The sequence below is a fragment of the Genypterus blacodes genome, unplaced genomic scaffold, assembly GCF_046128005.1.
Source record: "Genypterus blacodes isolate CSIRO-AG114 ecotype Tasmania unplaced genomic scaffold, CSIRO-AGI_Gbla_v1 ptg000011l_1, whole genome shotgun sequence".
Taxonomy (NCBI): domain Eukaryota; kingdom Metazoa; phylum Chordata; class Actinopteri; order Ophidiiformes; family Ophidiidae; genus Genypterus; species Genypterus blacodes.
This window is the reverse complement of record NW_027466825.1, coordinates 2,189,066-2,213,870: the sequence shown is the minus strand read 5'-3', so window position 1 is coordinate 2,213,870 and position 24,805 is coordinate 2,189,066. Positions and strand designations below refer to the sequence as shown.

General features: G+C 44.0%; 2 protein-coding genes and 6 non-coding genes across 8 annotated transcripts; 1 reads left to right on the top strand and 7 right to left on the bottom strand.

Moving 5' to 3' along the window:
* Positions 1-146: 146 nt before the first annotated feature.
* Positions 147-220, bottom strand: trnan-auu (transfer RNA asparagine (anticodon AUU)). Its single transcript has one exon. It is a non-coding gene; the product is annotated as a tRNA-Asn (tRNA).
* A 1,266-nt stretch (positions 221-1,486) lies between these two features.
* trnan-guu (transfer RNA asparagine (anticodon GUU)) lies at positions 1,487-1,560 on the bottom strand. The gene has a single exon. It is a non-coding gene; the product is annotated as a tRNA-Asn (tRNA).
* Positions 1,561-2,826: 1,266 nt separating this feature from the next.
* trnan-guu (transfer RNA asparagine (anticodon GUU)) lies at positions 2,827-2,900 on the bottom strand. Its single transcript has one exon. It is a non-coding gene; the product is annotated as a tRNA-Asn (tRNA).
* Positions 2,901-4,166: 1,266 nt separating this feature from the next.
* On the bottom strand, positions 4,167-4,240 carry trnan-guu (transfer RNA asparagine (anticodon GUU)). Its single transcript has one exon. It is a non-coding gene; the product is annotated as a tRNA-Asn (tRNA).
* Positions 4,241-5,506: 1,266 nt separating this feature from the next.
* On the bottom strand, positions 5,507-5,580 carry trnan-guu (transfer RNA asparagine (anticodon GUU)). Its single transcript has one exon. It is a non-coding gene; the product is annotated as a tRNA-Asn (tRNA).
* A 1,244-nt stretch (positions 5,581-6,824) lies between these two features.
* On the bottom strand, positions 6,825-6,898 carry trnan-guu (transfer RNA asparagine (anticodon GUU)). The gene has a single exon. It is a non-coding gene; the product is annotated as a tRNA-Asn (tRNA).
* Positions 6,899-7,774: 876 nt separating this feature from the next.
* gba2 (glucosidase, beta (bile acid) 2) lies at positions 7,775-17,590 on the bottom strand. The gene is made up of 17 exons (XM_076160782.1): positions 16,960-17,590; positions 13,324-13,415; positions 13,100-13,215; positions 12,782-13,000; positions 12,453-12,692; positions 12,169-12,271; positions 11,926-12,079; positions 11,111-11,236; positions 10,819-11,003; positions 10,626-10,730; positions 10,433-10,540; positions 10,134-10,285; positions 9,931-10,037; positions 9,472-9,614; positions 9,242-9,357; positions 8,706-8,897; positions 7,775-8,463 (listed from the first exon to the last, which is right to left on the bottom strand). Exons 1-17 carry the CDS (start codon positions 17,151-17,153, stop codon positions 8,245-8,247), a joined length of 2,571 nt encoding a protein of 856 aa, XP_076016897.1. The 5' UTR covers positions 17,154-17,590; the 3' UTR covers positions 7,775-8,244.
* A 1,094-nt stretch (positions 17,591-18,684) lies between these two features.
* rgp1 (GP1 homolog, RAB6A GEF complex partner 1) lies at positions 18,685-23,496 on the top strand. Its single transcript, XM_076160792.1, has 9 exons — positions 18,685-18,869; positions 19,043-19,158; positions 21,090-21,223; positions 21,321-21,404; positions 21,814-21,963; positions 22,055-22,201; positions 22,299-22,426; positions 22,521-22,698; positions 22,813-23,496. The coding sequence occupies exons 2-9, from the start codon at positions 19,043-19,045 to the stop codon at positions 23,034-23,036; spliced, it is 1,161 nt and encodes a 386-aa protein (XP_076016907.1). The 5' UTR covers positions 18,685-18,869; the 3' UTR covers positions 23,037-23,496.
* Positions 23,497-24,805: the final 1,309 nt, after the last annotated feature.

Sequence of the window (24,805 nt, the reverse complement as noted above, 5' to 3'; positions counted from 1 at the left end):
GGTGTTGGCAGAAGAACAGACAAGCTTCCGCAGTGTGGAACTTTCCTTGTGATTTGACATAGTTTTCACAGAAATGGGCGGTACTTGAACTAACAACCCTTGTGTATCATTTCTTATAGTTTGCCACAATCTTCACTGAAAAAGGCCGTCCCTGGGTGGGCTTGAACCACCAACCTTTCGGTTAATAGCCGAACGCGCTAACCAATTGCGCCACAGAGACCTTGGTTGTGAAATGTCCAACTGCACGTCGCCAGGCAGCGGTCAGGCACAGAGGCCCAGACGGACAATTCAGAACTTTGCAAAGTGGGCAGATGCCTACACCGAAGCCACACCCCTTTAATGCATCTCACCAGTCGCTGTGGTGTCACTAACTGGTTAGCGCTTTCGGCTGGTAACTGAAAAGATGGTGGTTAGAGCCCACTCAGGGACAAAAGCATTTAGTGTGCGCCACACTGAACATGGATAATAGAAAAGAGAGAAGGTCCACATTTTGAGGTCCACTCCTGTGTGCTCCAGTTTGTTCCTCAGAAGTGCAGGCTGTATGGAAGCACTGGAGAAATCAAAGAGTACGATTCTCACAGTGCTCCGTGGCTTTTCCAGGTAAGAAATGTCTCTGTGTTGGAGGAAGATGAAGGCGTAGGAGCCAGGCTGGTAGGTGAACTGCAACGGGTCCACCAATGGTCCATTGAAGTAAAACTTCCATAATATTTGAAGATTAAAAGTATTGCTTTACCCACAGTAGTGGGTAGATGTCACCCTCCCTCTCCCTTCTTCTCCCCTTGTCCTCTTCTCTGTTACCCTCCCTTGTAAACTCTATTGTTTACTCAATCAATGTTATCGCCAGTGAGCGCTCAACTCTCCTAATTGGCTGAACAATGAATGTTGTTTAGTTAAATGGAAAGCAGGATGAACTTCCCTAAAAGAAAACTGACTTCCCTGGGTGGGCTCGATGGCATCTCCGATGGATCAGGGCCACTGAGCAATAATCCTTCAGGCTAGTCGGGCTGTTGTGTTGTTGTGGTTTTTTACAGGGACTATGGGCCAGAGTAGTGTATGAAGGTGTTGAGGAATAAGTTGAGTCTTTAACAGGTTTTATAAAGTTAGAGAGGGAATCAGCAGATCGAATGGAGTTTGGTGAACTCATTCTACCAACTCGGGACCACAAAGGAGAAATGTATGGATAGAGTTTTAGGGATTGGTAGTGTTGGTGAGAATGCATAAATCTGAATTATATAATTGATAGATGTGGGTGCCACATTGGGCGCTGCTTTGAAGGCAAACATCAAGGACTTGTTGACTTGGGAGTCAATGGAGAAATATGAACAGACCAGTGACATTTTGGTGTTGGCAGAAGAACAGACAAGCTTCCGCAGTGTGGAACTTTCCTTGTGATTTGACATAGTTTTCACAGAAATGGGCGGTACTTGAACTAACAACCCTTGTGTATCATTTCTTATAGTTTGCCACAATCTTCACTGAAAAAGGCCGTCCCTGGGTGGGCTTGAACCACCAACCTTTCGGTTAACAGCCGAACGCGCTAACCAATTGCGCCACAGAGACCTTGGCTGTGAAATGTCCAACTGCACGTCGCCAGGCAGCGGTCAGGCACAGAGGCCCAGACGGACAATTCAGAACTTTGCAAAGTGGGCAGATGCCTACACCGAAGCCACACCCCTTTAATGCATCTCACCAGTCGCTGTGGTGTCACTAACTGGTTAGCGCTTTCGGCTGGTAACTGAAAAGATGGTGGTTAGAGCCCACTCAGGGACAAAAGCATTTAGTGTGCGCCACACTGAACATGGATAATAGAAAAGAGAGAAGGTCCACATTTTGAGGTCCACTCCTGTGTGCTCCAGTTTGTTCCTCAGAAGTGCAGGCTGTATGGAAGCACTGGAGAAATCAAAGAGTACGATTCTCACAGTGCTCCGTGGCTTTTCCAGGTAAGAAATGTCTCTGTGTTGGAGGAAGATGAAGGCGTAGGAGCCAGGCTGGTAGGTGAACTGCAACGGGTCCACCAATGGTCCATTGAAGTAAAACTTCCATAATATTTGAAGATTAAAAGTATTGCTTTACCCACAGTAGTGGGTAGATGTCACCCTCCCTCTCCCTTCTTCTCCCCTTGTCCTCTTCTCTGTTACCCTCCCTTGTAAACTCTATTGTTTACTCAATCAATGTTATCGCCAGTGAGCGCTCAACTCTCCTAATTGGCTGAACAATGAATGTTGTTTAGTTAAATGGAAAGCAGGATGAACTTCCCTAAAAGAAAACTGACTTCCCTGGGTGGGCTCGATGGCATCTCCGATGGATCAGGGCCACTGAGCAATAATCCTTCAGGCTAGTCGGGCTGTTGTGTTGTTGTGGTTTTTTACAGGGACTATGGGCCAGAGTAGTGTATGAAGGTGTTGAGGAATAAGTTGAGTCTTTAACAGGTTTTATAAAGTTAGAGAGGGAATCAGCAGATCGAATGGAGTTTGGTGAACTCATTCTACCAACTCGGGACCACAAAGGAGAAATGTATGGATAGAGTTTTAGGGATTGGTAGTGTTGGTGAGAATGCATAAATCTGAATTATATAATTGATAGATGTGGGTGCCACATTGGGCGCTGCTTTGAAGGCAAACATCAAGGACTTGTTGACTTGGGAGTCAATGGAGAAATATGAACAGACCAGTGACATTTTGGTGTTGGCAGAAGAACAGACAAGCTTCCGCAGTGTGGAACTTTCCTTGTGATTTGACATAGTTTTCACAGAAATGGGCGGTACTTGAACTAACAACCCTTGTGTATCATTTCTTATAGTTTGCCACAATCTTCACTGAAAAAGGCCGTCCCTGGGTGGGCTTGAACCACCAACCTTTCGGTTAACAGCCGAACGCGCTAACCAATTGCGCCACAGAGACCTTGGTTGTGAAATGTCCAACTGCACGTCGCCAGGCAGCGGTCAGGCACAGAGGCCCAGACGTATAATTCAGAACTTTGCAAAGTGGGCAGATGCCTACACCGAAGCCACACCCCTTTAATGCATCTCACCAGTCGCTGTGGTGTCACTAACTGGTTAGCGCTTTCGGCTGGTAACTGAAAAGATGGTGGTTAGAGCCCACTCAGGGACAAAAGCATTTAGTGTGCGCCACACTGAACATGGATAATAGAAAAGAGAGAAGGTCCACATTTTGAGGTCCACTCCTGTGTGCTCCAGTTTGTTCCTCAGAAGTGCAGGCTGTATGGAAGCACTGGAGAAATCAAAGAGTACGATTCTCACAGTGCTCCGTGGCTTTTCCAGGTAAGAAATGTCTCTGTGTTGGAGGAAGATGAAGGCGTAGGAGCCAGGCTGGTAGGTGAACTGCAACGGGTCCACCAATGGTCCATTGAAGTAAAACTTCCATAATATTTGAAGATTAAAAGTATTGCTTTACCCACAGTAGTGGGTAGATGTCACCCTCCCTCTCCCTTCTTCTCCCCTTGTCCTCTTCTCTGTTACCCTCCCTTGTAAACTCTATTGTTTACTCAATCAATGTTATCGCCAGTGAGCGCTCAACTCTCCTAATTGGCTGAACAATGAATGTTGTTTAGTTAAATGGAAAGCAGGATGAACTTCCCTAAAAGAAAACTGACTTCCCTGGGTGGGCTCGATGGCATCTCCGATGGATCAGGGCCACTGAGCAATAATCCTTCAGGCTAGTCGGGCTGTTGTGTTGTTGTGGTTTTTTACAGGGACTATGGGCCAGAGTAGTGTATGAAGGTGTTGAGGAATAAGTTGAGTCTTTAACAGGTTTTATAAAGTTAGAGAGGGAATCAGCAGATCGAATGGAGTTTGGTGAACTCATTCTACCAACTCGGGACCACAAAGGAGAAATGTATGGATAGAGTTTTAGGGATTGGTAGTGTTGGTGAGAATGCATAAATCTGAATTATATAATTGATAGATGTGGGTGCCACATTGGGCGCTGCTTTGAAGGCAAACATCAAGGACCTGTTGACTTGGGAGTCAATGGAGAAATATGAACAGACCAGTGACATTTTGGTGTTGGCAGAAGAACAGACAAGCTTCCGCAGTGTGGAACTTTCCTTGTGATTTGACATAGTTTTCACAGAAATGGGCGGTACTTGAACTAACAACCCTTGTGTATCATTTCTTATAGTTTGCCACAATCTTCACTGAAAAAGGCCGTCCCTGGGTGGGCTTGAACCACCAACCTTTCGGTTAACAGCCGAACGCGCTAACCAATTGCGCCACAGAGACCTTGGTTGTGAAATGTCCAACTGCACGTCGCCAGGCAGCGGTCAGGCACAGAGGCCCAGACGGACAATTCAGAACTTTGCAAAGTGGGCAGATGCCTACACCGAAGCCACACCCCTTTAATGCATCTCACCAGTCGCTGTGGTGTCACTAACTGGTTAGCGCTTTCGGCTGGTAACTGAAAAGATGGTGGTTAGAGCCCACTCAGGGACAAAAGCATTTAGTGTGCGCCACACTGAACATGGATAATAGAAAAGAGAGAAGGTCCACATTTTGAGGTCCACTCCTGTGTGCTCCAGTTTGTTCCTCAGAAGTGCAGGCTGTATGGAAGCACTGGAGAAATCAAAGAGTACGATTCTCACAGTGCTCCGTGGCTTTTCCAGGTAAGAAATGTCTCTGTGTTGGAGGAAGATGAAGGCGTGGGAGCCAGGCTGGTAGGTGAACTGCAACGGGTCCACCAATGGTCCATTGAAGTAAAACTTCAATAATATTTGAAGATTAAAAGTATTGCTTTACCCACAATAGTGGGTAGATGTCACCCTCCCTCTCCCTTCTTCTCCCCTTGTCCTCTTCTCTGTTACCCTCCCTTGTAAACTCTATTGTTTACTCAATCAATGTTATCGCCAGTGAGCGCTCAACTCTCCTATATGGCTGAACAATGAATGTTGTTTAGTTAAATGGAAAGCAGGATGAACTTCCCTAAAAGAAAACTGACTTCCCTGGGTGGGCTCGATGGCATCTCCGATGGATCAGGGCCACTGAGCAATAATCCTTCAGGCTAGTCGGGCTGTTGTGTTGTTGTGGTTTTTTACAGGGACTATGGGCCAGAGTAGTGTATGAAGGTGTTGAGGAATAAGTTGAGTCTTTAACAGGTTTTATAAAGTTAGAGAGGGAATCAGCAGATCGAATGGAGTTTGGTGAACTCATTCTACCAACTCGGGACCACAAAGGAGAAATGTATGGATAGAGTTTTAGGGATTGGTAGTGTTGGTGAGAATGCATAAATCTGAATTATATAATTGATAGATGTGGGTGCCACATTGGGCGCTGCTTTGAAGGCAAACATCAAGGACTTGTTGACTTGGGAGTCAATGGAGAAATATGAACAGACCAGTGACATTTTGGTGTTGGCAGAAGAACAGACAAGCTTCCGCAGTGTGGAACTTTCCTTGTGATTTGACATAGTTTTCACAGAAATGGGCGGTACTTGAACTAACAACCCTTGTGTATCATTTCTTATAGTTTGCCACAATCTTCACTGAAAAAGGCCGTCCCTGGGTGGGCTTGAACCACCAACCTTTCGGTTAACAGCCGAATGCGCTAACCAATTGCGCCACAGAGACCTTGGTTGTGAAATGTCCAACTGCACGTCGCCAGGCAGCGGTCAGGCACAGAGGCCCAGACGTATAATTCAGAACTTTGCAAAGTGGGCAGATGCCTACACTGAAGCCACACCCCTTTAATGCATCTCACCAGTCGCTGTGGTGTCACTAACTGGTTAGCGCTTTCGGCTGGTAACTGAAAAGATGGTGGTTAGAGCCCACTCAGGGACAAAAGCATTTAGTGTGCGCCACACTGAACATGGATAATAGAAAAGAGAGAAGGTCCACATTTTGAGGTCCACTCCTGTGTGCTCCAGTTTGTTCCTCAGAAGTGCAGGCTGTATGGAAGCGCTGGAGAAATCAAAGAGTACGATTCTCACAGTGCTCCGTGGCTTTTCCAGGTAAGAAATGTCTCTGTGTTGGAGGAAGATGAAGGCGTGGGAGCCAGGCTGGTAGGTGAACTGCAACGGGTCCACCAATGGTCCATTGAAGTAAAACTTCAATAATATTTGAAGATTAAAAGTATTGCTTTACCCACAATAGTGGGTAGATGTCACCCTCCCTCTCCCTTCTTCTCCCCTTGTCCTCTTCTCTGTTACCCTCCCTTGTAAACTCTATTGTTTACTCAATCAATGTTATCGCCAGTGAGCGCTCAACTCTCCTATATGGCTGAACAATGAATGTTGTTTAGTTAAATGGAAAGCAGGATGAACTTCCCTAAAAGAAAACTGACTTCTCTGGGTGGGCTCGATGGCATCGCCGATGGATTAGGGCCACTGGGCGATATTCCTTCAGGCTAGTCGGGCTGTTGTTTTGTTGTTTTTGGGTATAGGGATTATGGGCCAGAGAAGTGTATGAAAGTGTTGAGGAATAAGTTGAGTCTTTAACAGGTTTTATAAAGGGCAGAGAGGGAATCAGCAGATCGAATGTGTTTGGTAAACTCATGCCACCAACTCAGGACCACAAAGGAGAAATGTATGGATAGACTTTTAGGGATTGGTAGTGTTGGTGAGGGAGCATAAATCTGAATTACAGAATTGATAGATGTGGGTGCCACATTGGGCGCTGCTTTGAAGGCAAACATCAAGGACTTGTTGACTTGGGAGTCAATGGAGAAATATGGACAGACCAGTGACATTTTGGTGTTGGCAGAAGACCAGCCGCAGTGTAATTTGACATAGTTTTCACAGAAATGGGCGGTACTTGATCTAATAACCCTTGTGTATCATTTCTTATAGTTTGCCACAATCTTCACTGAAAAAGGCCGTCCCTGGGTGGGCTTGAACCGCCAACCTTTCGGTTAACAGCCGAACGCGCTAACCAATTGCGACACAGAGACCTTTTGTAATGAAATGTCCAGCTGCACGTCACTAGCCAGCGGTCAGGTACAGAGGCCCAGACAGATAATGCAGGGCATAATAACAGAGGTTATGGGCCAGATAGTTGACAACTATCGTCAGACACTAGGTATGAAAGTGTTCAGGAATGAGTTGCGTCTTTGAACCGTTTTAATAAATACAGAGAGGGAATCAGCAGATCGAAGGGAGTTTGGCAAACTCATTCAACCAACTCGGGACCACAAAGGAGAAGTGTATGGATAGAGCTGTGTGCATCACATTGGACATGGACATGAGAAAAAGAGAAGAGCATTGTGTAAGATATGGAAGAAAATGATTGTCATGCATTGTGAAGGTTAATGCTGCATGATCATCTCAAGGCAGCCTGGGGTTCGTCTGACCAGTTTGAACAAAGTGATAGTTGAATTGGTGAAAAAGAACTAAGGAAAACAGATACAAACTGACCAAGATCAAGTTACAACTGTCTGGTCAGACAATCTGTCACTTTCTTAATGAAAGTGGGTTCCAAGTAAGAAGACCCAGGAAGACCCCACCAAAAGAGAAATCCTTAATGGAGTTTGAAAAAAAACAAATCCAGTTTCATACATCCAGGTTTATCTTATTGAGTGATTTATTCATAATGATTGTCATGAATATCTGATATTATATAAAATATGAAGTTGCTACATTAATACACTGCAGATATAGACCAACATGCTTGATATAGACCAAGGCACCAAAATGCTAGTTTTAAAAAAGATAATATAATATACTGTATATTCTCAAACTTCATATCAAACACTATTCATCACATACAGTATTACATCACTTATTACTTACAGCATTCATATATAAATGGAGAAAACTTTTTTTCGAGCTTTAATTCTCTGTTCCACACATCATTCCTGACTATTGGTGGACTGCAGTATTGAGAGCAGTGATTACACGCTGCTGGTATAGTAACAAGACAGCACTGTGCACACATTACTAATGATGTAATAACAATGTGTGAAATGTTATTATGTGTGTGGGCACATAGTGGAGATATTGTCGGAACAGCAGTATTAGTACTACAAACTGGATTGATTTTGACACTCTTGGTATTCCAGTTTCTGCAGACTAATAAATTATTTGCATTTAAAGATCCCGGTCCAAGCTAGTGAGTTAGTTACACTTAATTCATTTTAATTCTAATGTCAGCCCTCAAATTACGTAAACCATGAACTGGAGTACTGATGGCTAGGAGTGAAAATGAGAAATGGAGATTGCATGTGAGTTTGCAGATGTCCACGTTTCAGGTGAACCTGTTGTACTTCTCGCTCAGGTCTTAGTGCTGATTTTTTACTTTTTATTCCGTCCTTGCACCCTCTGTGGTTGTAGGCTGATCCACTTGTGAAGAGTTCAGGGCGAGCTGCATGGCCCAAATGCTGAGAGGCCTCATGTAGGCCAAGGAGCGATAGATGCCCTTTTCACAGTAGGCTTCAGGAGTCTGGAAGGCCATGCCCAGCCTCTCCCACACAGTCCGGTAGCATCCCTCGGCCGTACGCATACCTTCCTCGGGCATACCCTGAGAATGAAGACAGCCACAGAGGTATGGGACATCAAACAGTTAACACCACAACTTGATATGCACTCATCATCTATACTCAGGCTCTACATTTCCACGCCACACTTCAAGTGTACAAAGTTGAAATAAAGTTTTTTTTCATCAGTACTCAAGAGTCTTGTACTGGACAATACAATAGACCCCATTTTATACCTCTTGAATAAAAATGGATAACACCAACACAAGCATACACACAAATCTACCTCATGGATCATTGTGGCTGCCAGTCCATACACCACTCCAATCCAGACCTCATCTGATTGGACACTGGAACGATCAGGCACTCCTTCAGGTCGCATCCCATTAACTGCCCCCATCTGACCTCCAGCGAAACTCATTACATTCAAGTCAAAGACCGACTTAAGTGCACTGTGTATCTTCTCCTTTGGGAAGGCCTGAACAGCGAGGAAGGAGCGTTACGACCAAGCGTTTACATAGCGAATTTACTTTATTGAGAAGCATTAAGAGTGCTGCCTATACATTTAAATGATGTTGTTGCTGCTTGTGGACATTATGAAATAACCAAAATCGTCAGAGAATATTCAGAAGTATTTTCAATGCATTGTCCTTTATCAACATGACATTTCACGCACAGTTACTTGAAGTGATGTCAAATGTTTGTAATGATCCAACATTTATCGAGTGGAAACATTGTTAAAGTTAATGATGTTGGAGTTTGGTGTGAATTCTTGTGGGATCCTGGGCTTTCTGCATGCAGTGGAACGTTGTTTTCACTGACCTGGTACTCTCCATCTCCCAGCCCAGATGCCTTCAGGAACCAGTGGCCGGCACACTGGTCAGACATGACACTGTTAGACAGGTCTCTCCCACTACTATCATAGTTGTAGTACTTGCCTAAACATAATTGAAAATAGCACAAAGGGTCACATATTAAAGAATTGCTGTGTGGCAATAGCAAATTACTGTTTAATGCTAATTTTAATTAATTTAATTAATGTTTGAATCTACCGTTCCACAGCAGTTTATCAAAGGCGGCGCTGCCTCTGTCCAGTGTGTCTCTGTAATGTTGGTAGGCCTCCTCTTTGTCCAGCAGTCTGGCCATTTTACACATCACACATAGCGACGCCAGCCACAACCCTCCACAGTAAGCACTGGAAATAACCCAAACATTAAAACATTAGGCAGTATCCCAGATCTTATCCCAGACTATATCAGTTATCGTCTGTTTTTCTGGATCTCATCTTTCCTACGGCCTTTGGACCCAAACTTTGACTTTGCTGGTCTACATTAAGAGACGCTGTAAAGAGAAGCGAAGATAAATCACATTTCCTGCTTTGTGTCACATGGGAAAACACTCATCCTTTTTTCATTCAGGCTCATTCCAGTCACAACATTCTATTTAAGGAATGTTAAGTTAAGGATTTATTTAAATATGTCAGGTTAAAGCTTTCCAATCCTTAAACTGACCTTGGTCCAGTCACTGTCCAGCCATCATATGTCTGATCAGCATAACCAGAGTTTTCGATCAGGCCATCTCCATCCAGGTCAAACTTCATCTCTGACTCCATCACTGCCTAGCAAAGCAACCAGAATATTATGAGTCTTTTCATACTGCACATACATCTGTGAATTCTATCAGATAGAATCAAGACGGCATCAAGCACTTATACCTTGCAGACTGGCCACATGTCCTGCAGATATTGAGCGTCTTGGGTGAGATGGAAATCCCTATAAACCTGCAGGACAAACTTCAGGTTCAGGTCCTTCCAGTCTGCAGTGTCATGGATGAGGTAGGCATTCACCCTTTGCCATGGCTCATCATCTAGGGACAGAGTCATAGTTTTTCAGCTTAGAAAGGTGATATTGATGGTAAGCTAATAATATTGCCTTTTTAAAGGTTTTGTTGGAGAAAACACAGTTTGAGTTGTTTCTGTCAACTCAAAAGATTATGAGATTCTCCCTCTCCTACCTGGGTCTCCTATGTCATGAGGCACCACATTTTTGGCCTTGACAGGAGAATACTTCCCGCTCATCAGATGGAGCCTTTCTGTAGGGTCCTGCTGAACCACACTGCCAGCTGAGAGGAGATTAAAGCTGTAAAAACTGAGCCTCAAATTACTTAATAAAAACATAACGTAAATTATAACAGTAAATTCACTCACCAATATCATATTGCAAGCTCAATGCAAGTTTGGGCCATAGCATAACAAGTGCAAAGGAAGCATAGAAGTGCACATCATAGGTGTTGTACATTCGGTATTCCTGACCTGGGAAACAATCAATACAAATAGAATTTCTTAACTGTGATCTGAACCATGTGGAGATTGCGAGGCACCATGCAACTCTTGTTCTCACCCTCTAGATAGGCAAATCGGCCATACTCCTTGATGACAGCAGGCTGAGCTGGAAGCCCCCCGTCCTCGCTGCGCACCCCTCCGCTGATATCGCAGTCCTCTGGCAGCTCCGTCCACACTGTTCCACCATCCACCACAAAGTACAACTCGTTGAATAGTGCCGATTTATACCAGGAGGGGAGAGAACTACAACACACAAAAGCACACACAAACCAAGATTAAGAGGCTGATGTTTACTTTCAATTTGAGCTCTGAAAGCTTTCCCAGTCATAACTGAACATGTTGTAATCTACCTGTCCTGTAGTATTGTTCTCTGCCACTTCTCAATGCTCTTCTCCCACTCTCTGTAGTGTGTTAGGCTGTAGTGACTGAGCGAGGGGGACGCATCCCCTTTAGTTCCAAAGTATCGAGTGTATCTCCTGAAAACAGAAAAGTCACAGATGATGTGTGCGTCTTTGACACTGGATAGAAAAGCAATATAAACTGACTAGACTGATATTTATCTTAGAAATGTGCTTATGAGAGTTTCTCACTTTACCATAATGAGGTCTGAGGTTAGCAACAGACTGTTGTAAGTTAGACTGAAGATAAAGGGTGTTTTGCAAGACTTGGGGCTGAGAAATCCGAAATGCTATTGCAAGAACTACTGTGTGGTTGTCACCGATAACCTTACAATGTGACCTCTTCCTGTCATGCATGCAAATGCTCCACTTTGTTGCGTCTAAAACGTATAATACTTGGCTTGTGAAGAACAGATCAAACAAAGCTGAAGGGAACAAAATCTGCATGCACCACTAATTTGATGATTAAGTGTTGAACAACATAACAAATATGAGGAGCGCTCCAGAAAGTGGACACCGATAAGAAATAACTTAAACCTTAACAATATAATGATAAACAAGCCAAGATAATCACACCAATGGCCATTTCAGACAAAGCTGTTATTATGGAGCGTCATAAGTCCAGCAGTGTTATCCTTTATGTTGCAGATTTCAGTGACACTAAAAATCCAGTTTACAGCAGTTGTATTCCCTGATTTAAAGTGATGTTTGTAAAACCCCTATAACACAACACAGAGGAGGTTCCATTAGCTTTGAGTTTGGCATACCTGATGTGTTCCCTCTCCCTAGAGCCGAAAGTGATTGTGGGCATGTCCCAGGCCAGGCAGAACTCCAGGGTGTTATGTCCCTGAGCCAGCACAGAGCAGCCCACTGCCAACGCCGCTGCCACCTTCTCCCCCTTAGGCGTCGGCGGGCTGGAGCCTTATGTTGAGATGGAGAGGGAGAAACAGAGGTGTGTATGTGGCATCTCTGCAAGTCTCAGAGATCTAAGTGTTTGTTCATGCGCCAACCTGTAGGGGAGTCTAGCCGTCCGTCGGTCATGAGGTCACTCCAGAGACCACCACAGGTGCCCTTTGGACTGAATGCCGTCTGGTGACTGACCTCTCTGTCCGCCTGTGTACACACAAACACACATTTCACATAAGTCTAAACCAAAGTCCAGTAACACTACAGATTTTGCAGTATTGTTGAAAACAACCTTACAAAATAGAGAGACTAATTATATTAATTCCCTGAACAATGTTTGTGTAACTTCAGAACCTTTCACTAGCTGCTAAAAGTCATAAACTCAAACCTGTTCTCTGGCTGCCATACACAAAGTGTAAGGGTTCACTGTTGTGCAATGATGTAACAAGACCCCAGACACTGTCTCTCCTTCCTTCTCCAGGTGGAATGGTTCATTCCAGTGTCCTCCATTCTTGTCCTCCTTGTGGCCTGACCCATTGACCATAGTAAACATGATGGAGACATCCAGAGCATAGTCATTCTTATTCTCTATGTCCCACACAAACACTGCCACTGGGAGACTGGAGTCCTGACGAAAAGGGGGACAAATAATGTGATTATCTGCACAATGTTGATGCACCTTTAGGACCGTATGGAATCCACAGACGCCTCAGTTACCTTGTAGTCATGAGGGATGACGGGGGAAACCTGTCGACAGGTGAGGGTTACGTTTTGCCCTGGGAGGTGGTATACAGTCCAGGCGCGTGGGTACAAGGCGTGATAAAAGGCGTATTCTCCACAGTAGCCCCAGTTCCAGCCTTGTAGCATAGGGGGGCGCTCTACAGACAGCACCTGCTGGTAGACTGTCTGGCCGCCACGACGCAAACACACTGTGAACTGAGAGAGTGGAAAGTGTACAAAATACAGGAAGACAGTTGTCCTTTTAGAAGGTAATTCTTCATGTGTGCATCCGTATACAACGTCAGGATACTATACCTGGTTTGCTGTGACAGTTTTGTAGTGGTACATCCCGGGGTTTAGTTGCCATCTGCAGAACTCGCCCCTCCAGCCCCTCGTGATGGTTCCTCCTCCAATGCCACCAAGTGGCACACCTACAAATTAAGAGTCTGGTGTCAACACTGAGAAATCATGAAGGCACGTGAACAGATTATTCTAACATACACAAAGTATATATTACTTTAAGCAGGAGCAAAACCTACCATATATTTGGCGCAAAGGCTGGGCCCGAAACATATCAATGAATGGAGCCTTCTTTTCCACCTGGGTCTTCTTGTACCACCATTTTAGATACCTGGACAAAGCATATGTAGATAACTTTAGGGATAATGTAATGCATTGTTATGTTGTCAGAAAGTATGCAATTCTTATCATCCTTTTACTTTTTTGATAAATTTCATATTTAAAGTTGAAGCAACAAGTGTGTGTAGACCAATTCTGTTCATTTCTTTCAAATACACGTTCATGCAGAGCCCCAGTGGGTGTAGGTGTGTGTGGAGAGAGGAGACAGTACAGGCCAAAGGACAACTTAATCCAGGTACATGTGAAGTGTTAATTATTACCAGCTATACAGCAGTTATTCTCAATATGAGAAGGAAACATGATCTGTGGCCATGATCAGTCACACACACACACACGAAGAGAAACAAAGCAATAGAGCCAAAGAGTTGTACAAATGCTTGATAAGGGAGGAACTTGTGATACCAGCAGAATGAACTCAAAAGTGGCGACGCCTCTTTACCTGAGTGGTGTTACAATGTGAATGACTGCATGTGTGCTTAGGCCCAGGGTTGTGTACAATATTGATGAGGCTGCATTACAAAAAGATCCAAGCCTGCCTGAGCCTCTCATGAGTTATCTATCACTTTGAGCTCTAAACTGAACTCTAGTCCAAGTCATGGGAGCTCTTTTTAACAACATGCAGAATAATACACAAAGCGAATTAACAACATCAAAACCAGTCAAAGCGAGTTGTTTCTAACATTCTTATAAACAGCAACTCCTGTGCTGTAAAAGAAGGGTCCTTGGACTTTGAGAGGTTGTTGAAGAGTCTCAGGCAAGAGAGGAACAATTGAAGGTGCAGAAGTTACATATTTTGTATTCCATAAGCACAAAACCAACTTAATCTATCCGTCTTTTTAATTCAATTTCTGTTTTAGAACAACAGATTGCCACGCCTATAACTGTATGTAGGTCAGTGCCACAACTGAGCAACAGGCTTTACATTTCCTTACCAAGACACAAGAATCCAAGTCAAGCCTGTTTCACCACAAACACTTATTGTCTTTGGTGAAAGGCAGGTGAATATGCAATAGAACTTGCTACATTGTCATATTTCTAGAAATGCTACCAGCAATAGGAATAACCACAATAGCTTTAACAATGACAAATAATGGTCAGGCTCATCAAAAGTTAAGGGAGGGATAGGGAAGAACTCAACATTGCGACTGTTTGCACACCTGAGTGGTAATATTTCACCCACGCAGGGCTTTGAAACATGCCACCAGAAACTTCTGAATTTCAAACAGAAACTTCAAGTGAAAGCTTTGTGACCACAAAGCCCTGCCTAACTGAAGAGCAGGTGAATACGATGTGCTAGAAGCCACTCTGGTATCAGTGTTATCAGGATGCTTTGTTATGCAGCCGAGCTGGAACACAAACAATGTCCCTCGCCCTTATCTGGATCTGCAAACACAGGGCAGGTCTGTTAGCATGAATCCAACCTGTGTGTACCGCTGTCAGCAACACAACCCTTTAAGATGACCTATAAAAGTTAGAATGCCAGTGAATGAAGGGGAGAAAAGAAGGTTGTCATGTTTTTGGTACGCTTCATTAAAACTTCTGATTGAATTCATCACATTTCTCCAACAACATGGCTACTTAATTGCAATGGAAAACACAAAGAATAAAGGCCTGTACAAGGAGGCCATTTTTGTCACTGATGACACTACAACTACTGCTACTAACATTACTAACTCAAGCAACGGTTACAATTACAGCCACTAGACATCCTGCTACTTGTGTACAAACACTCCCACACTCAGTGAGGCAATAAATGTTACCACGGCAACTGTAGACTGCAAAGCTGACCAAACATTGTAGAAAGGGAAGGTGTGGTTTCATATCATAGAAAAATCACACACCTCACAGGTGATTGCTTAGATCCGACGGCCAACAAATACTGTGTGTTGTCGTACAAAGCCTGAAAGCTCACTTAGCTGCGCCGCTGCTGCCACATTGGGAGAAGTTACAAGCAATTAAAGAAGATAATACAGGGAATAGAAAAGCATTAGGAGCTCCGTAATGGGCGTAAAAGCTTGGACTATTCCGTCAAAGCACCTAAATGGAGGTTGTAAAATAATAAATGACTACACCATCAAACCCAAACACACTCAATCCTCTGCGTCTCTGGATGCCAAACAACAAACTGCACACCCGATGACTGCGTCACTTCCACATAGAGAGTTGCTGGCTGTGCTACTCAGTTCACTCAAGTTGCAGAATACTTTGCATCTCAGATGTCAGCAGGGGTGGCGGCTAAATCATCAGACTTCATCTGTGCTTGCATCTTTTCTAAAGGTGTGCACAGATCATAGGCAAACACATCCACACCGGCCATTAGACCAGCAGAATCTTGAAGTTATTTTGAAGTATATTGGTATCCTGAAGGTATCTTGAACTTGCAGACAATCAAGAGACCAGTCTGCCAAGGCAAGGAACAGAATGGTTTACTTCTTCAAGAGAGAAAAATGGGAAATGGAAATAGATGAAGAAATGGGATAGATGTTGGCACCCACACTGCATCGAAGCCACATGTTTTTCTTCTGCCCCAGGTTACACAACTACTACTACCCTCTATTTCGCAATGGCTGAAGGATACAATGTATTTCCTTAAACGCGGGAAAATCAAGTACACTATGAGGGGCCACACTGATCAGTTCTATCAGAGATGGCAACCTTTTCTCTCTTACCTCACAGATCTACAGGCTGTGCCAGACCAGTGACTGAAAACCTGAACACCCAACAGTTCCTTTTTATTTTTTCATTTTTTTTCACATCCCAGGCGGGCCAAGACGGGGTTGTGTGACTGCGGGGTTGGGTTGGGTTTCGGGGTGGGATGTCTTCTCTTTGTTTTTTTGTTTCTCTCTCTACTCTTCTTCTCTTTACCACAGACTGTGATGCAATTTGTACTACCCTACATTGCTGTTTAAAATCATCCTGTAAACACTGTATTTACCCTATGAGATCATTGCAATTTCAATCTACTTGTATTTTACCTCAGGGTCCACGTGTAAAGTTTAACAACAACAATAGCATTAATAATACAACCTTCCTTCTTTCTCTCTATCGCTCTATCTCTCTCTCTCTGTCTCCTCTTCCCTCTCTTTCTGTATAAAAAATGATCTCCAGAATATCCTACAATTGTATGCGCAATGTCATGTAAAATGTTTGCTTCAATAAAAACAAATAGCAATAAAACATATGGGCTGAGTAATATGACACTACAGGCTTATGTCTCCTGGCACTGCACCATAGAAACAGGCACATTAAACAGGTGTGTAAACCTAACCTGCCTGTGGCAGTAGATGGAGAAACCACAAGGTTTACACTGATAAAGGTGTGTTGAAAGCTGATACTGCCACACTTACAGGGATTTGATGGGTGCAGCCCTGTAAATATGCTGGCCAGCTTTTGCAATGTTTGCATGCTTAAAACATTTGCACAATAAAGTCTTAGTGAAAAAGAAAACTAATAATACAGCAAATCAGTATTTCCATAATATGAGATCATGTTTGTTGTGTTTTATACAGTCATGGGCCACAGTGTGAACACCTCACCTGATTCCAAGCCCGATGTGCTGCAACACATGGGACAGCGAGACATCTTTGGCCTGAAAAGGCTTCCTCTTCTCCTTGAATTCATGCGCCAGACAGATGCGCCAGCCTTCCTTAGGAACTCCATAACCCATTTCCTTGGACACATACTTACTCATGAGGTCCGCAGTGGATTTCTCACCCCACTCTGTTGTCATGTTTGCGTGAAAGTCAGCAATAGGAAAGACTGAAGACTAAAGAAAGGCCTCTTGTGCTTGAAGTTGTTACAGCAGCCACAGAATTGTCACCGCCTTCTGTAAACACTGCTGGAAGCACCGACTTAACTGCTCGCCTAGAATTCTTTCACGTCGAAACCAATGGAAGTCCTGTGCAGGAAACCAGTGGATCTTTTAGACTAACAGGTTCTTGCGCAACAAGCTTTGAATATCTGCAGGGAAATGTCTGACAGGTAAATAGATGTTACTTCAGGTCATTTTAAACGCACTGCTGTCCACATGAGCTTTCAGTGTTGAGCTCAACAGGTTGATGTGATCAGGAACTATTCAGACCGCAGACCGAGTCGCTGCCTCATCACTCTCTGTATTCCTGTTTTAGAGATGGTTGGACCCTTTGCATGGAGTCTGGATGTGGCCGCAGTGTCAGTGGTGTGATGGAGCAGCAGAAACCCCTCAACAAGGATGCAGACCTCTCAAATCCAGCCGGAGCATTTACAAGAACAGGAAATGCTGTAACGATTCAGATGAGAATGATAGGACTCGTTATATTACGTACTTGTCATGCTGTGGGTAACACAAGGAAAGCTTAAAACGTGACATAGCTTCACGTTTTAACACCAATTATTTCAAATGAGCTAAACAAAAGCTACATTTTTGTTTCAAGTCGCCAAACGGCTAACGTACATCTCACGACGGCCCCAATCTGTTGTTGATTTAGTCCAAAGCGTCGGCGTCAACATCCCTCGGCTGCTCCACTCCGACCTCTGACAGGACCCGGTAGCTTCGGTTAGCACGGCGCTCAATATGCAAATCGATTTCATTACTTGGCGAAACATTAAATGTTGTGCCCTGAGTTTTGCCTTTACGGAAGTTGGAAACCCAATGCTGCCTACAGAGGCCAAAGGCTCAAAGAGCGACCGCAATACAAACAGCGTGCTTTAAATACTGCACCTCGAATGTTTACATCTATTGGTGGAGTTTGTTTGGATTATTCCCTGTTGTAGCTCCTGGTGTATACAGCTCGGGAATATAATGGCCCACATAACCTGACTCAACTGCATGCGCCTGAACCAATGACGGTGGAAAAGAGGGGTGTGTGGATTGCCCCCATTTATTCATTTACCAACTGAACGTCCTGGTGCGCGTACATCGAGTAATTTACAAAAGCTACACAAGTCAAACATCAAATGTGTACAAATTATGCCACTAGAATATGTTTTATATTTGTGTATCGCAATAACTGACTTTAGGCCCCCCCCCATAGTTACCATAGCAACAGTCCAAATCTCGTTAGCTTTATTAGCCATGCCACGGCACCTTTCAGATTGACCGACCAAAAAGTATTCCAGTGTTTCTACATTGTGGTGTTTTTCTTGATTTTCGAGTCATTTAGAGCTACATTTATGACACCATTTTCTAAATTGACACGTTTCAACAGAAATTACACGTTTTAGACATTTGTCGGTATTCTTGAGGATGTCTGTTTTCCCGTGGTTTGCAGTTGATCGTGCAGCAGAGGCTACGGAATCCTCCGTTGATTTTTGTTTACTTTAGCTGGCATAGTAGCCAGCCGGACAAGCTATGATCCGCTTTGTTATTAAGGGAATCGATTATTGTCTTTTCTTTTTCGACGAGTAGTTATGTGTAGCTTCGTCTTAGCATCAATGACAAAGTGATCGTCTTGTACAGAACGAAAAGGTATGTGCGCGGGTTGCTTGAAACCTTCAGCCAGTTAGCATTAGCTAGCAGGACCAACAACTTCACTTGTATCTGTGTGATCTGGATATTTTCAGGAGATATCTGCTCAGACTTCCAGTTTTTAATTATTGAATTCTGTAATTGTGACCAAAGGTTGTTGTCTAACTCCACAGATGATAGAGGTGGTAGCGTCCATGGCCCGGGGCCCGGTGTTCCTGGCCGGAGAGCTTCTGGAGTGTCTCATAACATTCACCAACCCCATTTCTCACCTGTCCACCTCTGCCAGCAGGTACCACAGGGTTTACTCACATTATCGTCTGACTTAGCCGTGCACATTTGAATGGATTCCATCATGCAATCGTTGGGCTTTGCTTAAACTAATCATAATATAGTCTATGAATTACGAAATGCACTTTCCTCCACAGTTTAGGCTCACTTCATTTCATGTGCATTGCAACCGAAGGACACTTTCCTTTAAATGTAATTAGAAAACTCAAGATCACAACATCAAGCGTAGCCTACAGTCAAAAACGGTTGCTTCCAGTGTCGCTTCCAATAGCGACCAACTCTAAAGCTACTTGAATAATTAAACAATGGCGTCATACTTATACATTACTAAATAAATGATTAGGAAAGGAGGACTAAGCCAAACTACTTTTATGTCCATGAGCTATCAAACGTTGTTTCTTTTCGCTCTTCTCTTCTAGCGTTCCTTCAGGTCTATTGTAGTGCGGAAACGTTTCAACTGTCATCATGAGCCTTTCATTAGAACAGTTTGTTTCAGCCAATCACATTAATTGTCCAGCACAAAATTTAGTCCTTTACTCTATGACCCCACCTTGCACAAAATTCATTGCAGGATTGTGAACAACAGGTTGTGACTCAGTGATTGTACTCTGTATTTGCATGACTCCTGTGCCACTACCTCTGCAGGCTTGGACGTCCTTTTTAAAGTCTGGTTTAACATTACATTACATTACATTACATTACATTACGAGCATTTGGCAGACGCTTTTATCCAAAGCGACTTACATTACATTACCACCCTACGCAGAGGGGGGAGCAATTGGGGGTTCGGTGCCTTGCTCAGGGGCACCTCGGCAGGGGCTCGAACCGGCAACCCTCCGGTTCGAGCACTACCCACTGAGCCACTGCCTCCCTAACCTCTGATGCTACTGAAATGTGGGGCTACGTTGTTTGTTGTTGTGAGTGAAAGTCTGATTGACTATACTGATACATGGTGTCCGTGATAGTGCATGAAAGTTCACATTCGCTGGTCGACGGAACCTTTGTGTTTTACAATAATCAGCTTTCTCCTAATGAAGTCCCCAACTCGAGATCTTTCTTAGTTTTGATTCTGGTTTTCCTTAAGACTCCACTGTTGCTTCCCTTCAGTGCCTCAGCAAGTTAAAGCAGGGAAGCAGCAAACGTGCTTTTAACAACAATGTTGTAAGGAACAAGGGAAGCAGCACATTTTTTGGCTGTACATTTGACTTTGCCATTTTGTGTTTTCTAATTAAACATTTAAAGGAAAGTTATAGTCCATATAAACACTGTTTGCCAGGCTCATCCCAAGAAGTTGTTGATCTTTGCTGAAGAGGAGGCCAGACGATGTGCCATTCCACTCAGAATAGCTGATCCAGCTCAACTGTGTTAGTTAGAAAATGTGATGATCCTGAGCAGTGATAGAAATTAGATTAGACTAAAATGCAGAGCAGGTCTGCCACTTTAAACAAAGGAGCTTCTATGAAGAAAAAAGAATATAGATTGATAGAAGGATTTAGAGAGAGCAAATGTTTCCATTAAGTACAAAAATAAAAGCCCAAACTGATCTCCCAACAGTTGTACTGATTATTAATAATACAAGTGTCTGTGTTATGGGTGTGTCATATGCACAGTCTGTTCATTTGAGCTATTGAGAACACACATTCACATGGAACAGATGTCCCTTGGATGGACAACAACTGTTACCAACATGTTTGAGTGCTGTAAGTGTGTGTAAATTACTGCTCTGCTGGTTATTATAAATTAAGACTCTTTGTAGCTTTCAGCGTCCGCCATTGTGTCAGACTGCCAGAACATATTTCAGTTCATCTGTAGTGGAGGTCAGATTGTCATGTGGCATTGCCGTCTCCAGCTCCAACAGTTTATCACTGACACTTTCCCCTTTTTCCAAGCTACAGCTCCATCACTAACATGTTCCCTCTGCTCCCGTCCCAGTGAGATGCTGGCATGGGCCAGTGCACAGATCCACTGCCAGTTTCATGCCAGTGAGAGCCGAGTGGCCCTGCCGGCTCAGGGCAACAAACAGGATGTCCAGGCTGAGAGCGACACAGTGCTCATTCCAAGCAGAGGTCAGTGGGAGGAAAGGATGGGATCTGGAATGAGCTGTTGGCAGAGACTTGGGTTAATGTAATGTCCTGATTCAAATTCATGTTGTCTCTTCACCAGGAGAGCGAGGCCAGTGTGTGTTGGATACACCACCCAAGATATTATTCTGTGACTTGCGCCTGGACCCTGGAGAGAGCAAAACATGTATGTGTGTGAGAAACATTTGATGCTCCAGGAAATACAAGTTAGAGCAATTTAAATAATTAGTTACATTACATTACATTACGATCATTTGGCAGACGCTTTTATCCAAAGCGACTTACATTACATTACCACCCTTCGCAGAGGGGGGAGCAATTGAGGGTTCGGAGCCTTGCTAAGGGGCACCTCGGCAGGGGCTCGAACCGGCTACCCTCCAGTCCCCAAGCAGAAGCACTACCCACTGAGCCACTGCCTCTCCTTAACAGTTAAATGACAGAAATGTTCAAACAATACACCAATTTTTAAATGTTGAATTTCATGAAATTGCTGCTGTATTGTCCAGCAGCACCTGCACGTTGATGTGTTTGTATGTATGTGTAACTCACTCAGTCTAACAAACACTCTCACACAGACTCATACAGCGAGGTCGTACCCATAGACGGTCCCCCAAGTTTCCGCGGCCAGTCTGTGAAATACGTCTACAAGCTGACCATCGGCTGCCAGAGGGTGAATTCTCCCATCAAACTGCTGCGAGTTCCCTTCAGGGTGTTTGTTCTGCAGGGTGAGATGAGACAACTTCTGCTGCTTGTGACTTCTGCCTCCGTCACGATTTGTGTCATATGTAAATGCTGCTGTTCCTGTCTGATCTGTAGGCATGCCAGAGCCTCCATTTCCCCCAGATGAAGAGGTTTCCCCCTCTAACCCGTTTCTGGAGGAAGAGGAGGGGAGCCGCAGGGATGCTCGGCCACTGGAGAGAGCGCTGGACATGCTGATGGTCAATACTTCGAGGCGTTGCCCCCGTGAGTCAGAGTTGATCCCTTTGCTGCCTTTTATTTTTGTACAAAACTTCATTATTTGGATATCTGCCTTAACCCCTTGTGACTCTGTTTTCTGCAGATATGTTTAATATCACCAACATGCGCGGGAAGGTCGCCAAATTCTGCATCTTCAAGACCGTTTACAGGCTGGGAGAGGACATCATAGGCACGTTCAACTTCTCAGATGGCGACATCCCCTGCTTACAGGTATGTTGACTGTTCATACATTTGTGTGTGCGTAGTAGGATTGTAAAGTTTTGACGAGCTGTAATGTGTGTATTTGGGCGTGTGTGTTTTGCAGTACTCGGTGAGCCTTCAGAGTGAGGAGGAGATCCAGGAGCTGTACCAGCGGCGTCCCGGCCAGGCTGTCAGCGTGACCGGACACGGGCGTCACATGGAGTCCTGCCTTCACACCGCCTCCAGCCACTTCTCCCTGCCCATCCCCCTCAACGTCACCCCGGGGTTCAGCACAGACATAGGTTAGTGGCCACTGCTCCAATGTTTCAGCCATTATCTACCAGATCCAAACATCACTCACTGCAGGACAAAGGCTAAGCAGACTTTTTAAACGCATACTCTCCAATTCTGTACAGTGACCCTGAGGTGGCGTCTCCACTTTGAATTCGTCACTGCCCGGGACCCATTGGAGCCGCCCACCGTTCTGCAGAACCAATCGGAGGTCACGGTTTGGGCCGGTGCCGAGCACGTCGACGTGGACACCTTCAGTTGGAATCTACCCATCAAAGTCCTGCCCACCAACCCGGCCTTGGCCTCCTATGTGTCCCACTTTACAGGGACCAACAGCATTAACATTTGACTGCTGTGCGTGTGTGAGTGTGAAGATGACTTTGAAATCATGTTTCTGAGCTTCATGCAGTCGTGTGTGTGTGAGAGACAGAGAGAGGAGATGTTTTGGTTTCTTATGTATATGCAGAACAAATAATGGATTTGTATTTTTTTGCCTTTATTCAGTATTTTATCATATGCATTGTGCTGTGCATCCTAACTTTGAATACATTCTTCCTTTTTTGGAAGATCAAGAGACTTTGGCTGCATGAAGTGCAAGCATCTCTGCAGCCGCTATGCAGTTCAGTTTTTGTTTTTTTCATGTTTTGTCTCCTTTAATCATGAAACCCACTGTGTTATTTCTCATGATGCGAATCAGCCGGACCTTATTCCAGATATTTTACTGTTTAACTCTCAGACTTTGAGCTTTAACAAAAGCTGTGTTGAGGTGAATATTGAGAATCATGAATTAAAACTGTGGTTTGAATTTGGTCAATTGTGTGAGTGGTGTGAAAGAAGCCATAACTTCTCTGTTGAACAGTTTTATTTGAAGCTTAAATGAGTTGCAGTACAGAGCACAATACAAGAGTTAGTTATAAATTAATATATGCATACAGACATTTTTATGTACACTGCATGGTGTACATGACAAAAGTGTTATTAATTTTGATATAAAAGTCCCCAAAACAATGTGAAAAGGTCCAGCTCTCTACATTCCCAAACTTTTGTGGATCTTTACATGGAAAAACTAAAAACAACCTCTACAAAACAAACTTCTCATGCTTCTGATTCTTCAGATTTTTAACATCGTTTTTACGATTGAAGAGCTTAATATAACGAGAAATCTAGGAAATATTTAAAAGTATGATGTAAAGAACAACTAGCCAACTACATTTGTTCCTGGTTCATCATTCATTCTGATGTCTTTGGACAAAATGTCCTAACATTTTCATTCTATTTAATGTTTCATATTTCATGTTAACCACAAAATTATTCATGCTGTAAATGTTTTATATTTATACAGTGTATATATTGAATATGAAAAGTGGTTATTTGTATATAATTGTAGTGAGTATTGCTTTCTCACAGATAGACAGATGTGGTTGTAGGTTTGAGGTGCGTTCTAAACCTCCAGCTGTTGCTGCAGCAGCATTGATCCGTGCCTCGGGTCCTTGTTGTCTCCTGGGATGCAGGAAAGACGGGGGTCGGCCCTCTGGACCAGGGACACTCTGCAGGTCAGAGGCTCCACCCAAATCTCACACCACGCAGGGAAATCCACTGGCCGCTGGACCCTAGAGAGTCAAAGGCATTAACAGCCAACTAGCCAATGAGACAATGCTCAGCAGGTAGAAGAGATTAATATTATTACTACTTAGTCCACTCGTAACAATGCAGAATTGCCAGATTGAGTCTCTTAGTGTCTTTCGCCGTGGACAACTGAACACCAACCCACACAGGAGGTTTGTGTACTCACGTCTCACAGCAGCCAACACCAACAGGGTGTAGACAGGTGCACTGCAGACAATCATTGTCCATCCAGGTTTCGCCCAGCGAGAAGTGTCTCCCCTCAAACACACACTCAGCTGTAACAACAGGCAGACAACAGAGATTATTGTAAAGCTGTCAATCAAACTAAAAGTGAACATTATGACCTTAGAGGAGCTGATGTATACCCGAGATTGCCGAGCACAAACTCTTACCTCTAGAGTTGAAGTGGCACTCCATGGGTGCTGCAGAGTCGACGCTGGTCCACAGCAGAACTCCTGCTACAGCAAGCACCCAGTTAACCCCAGCAGACTC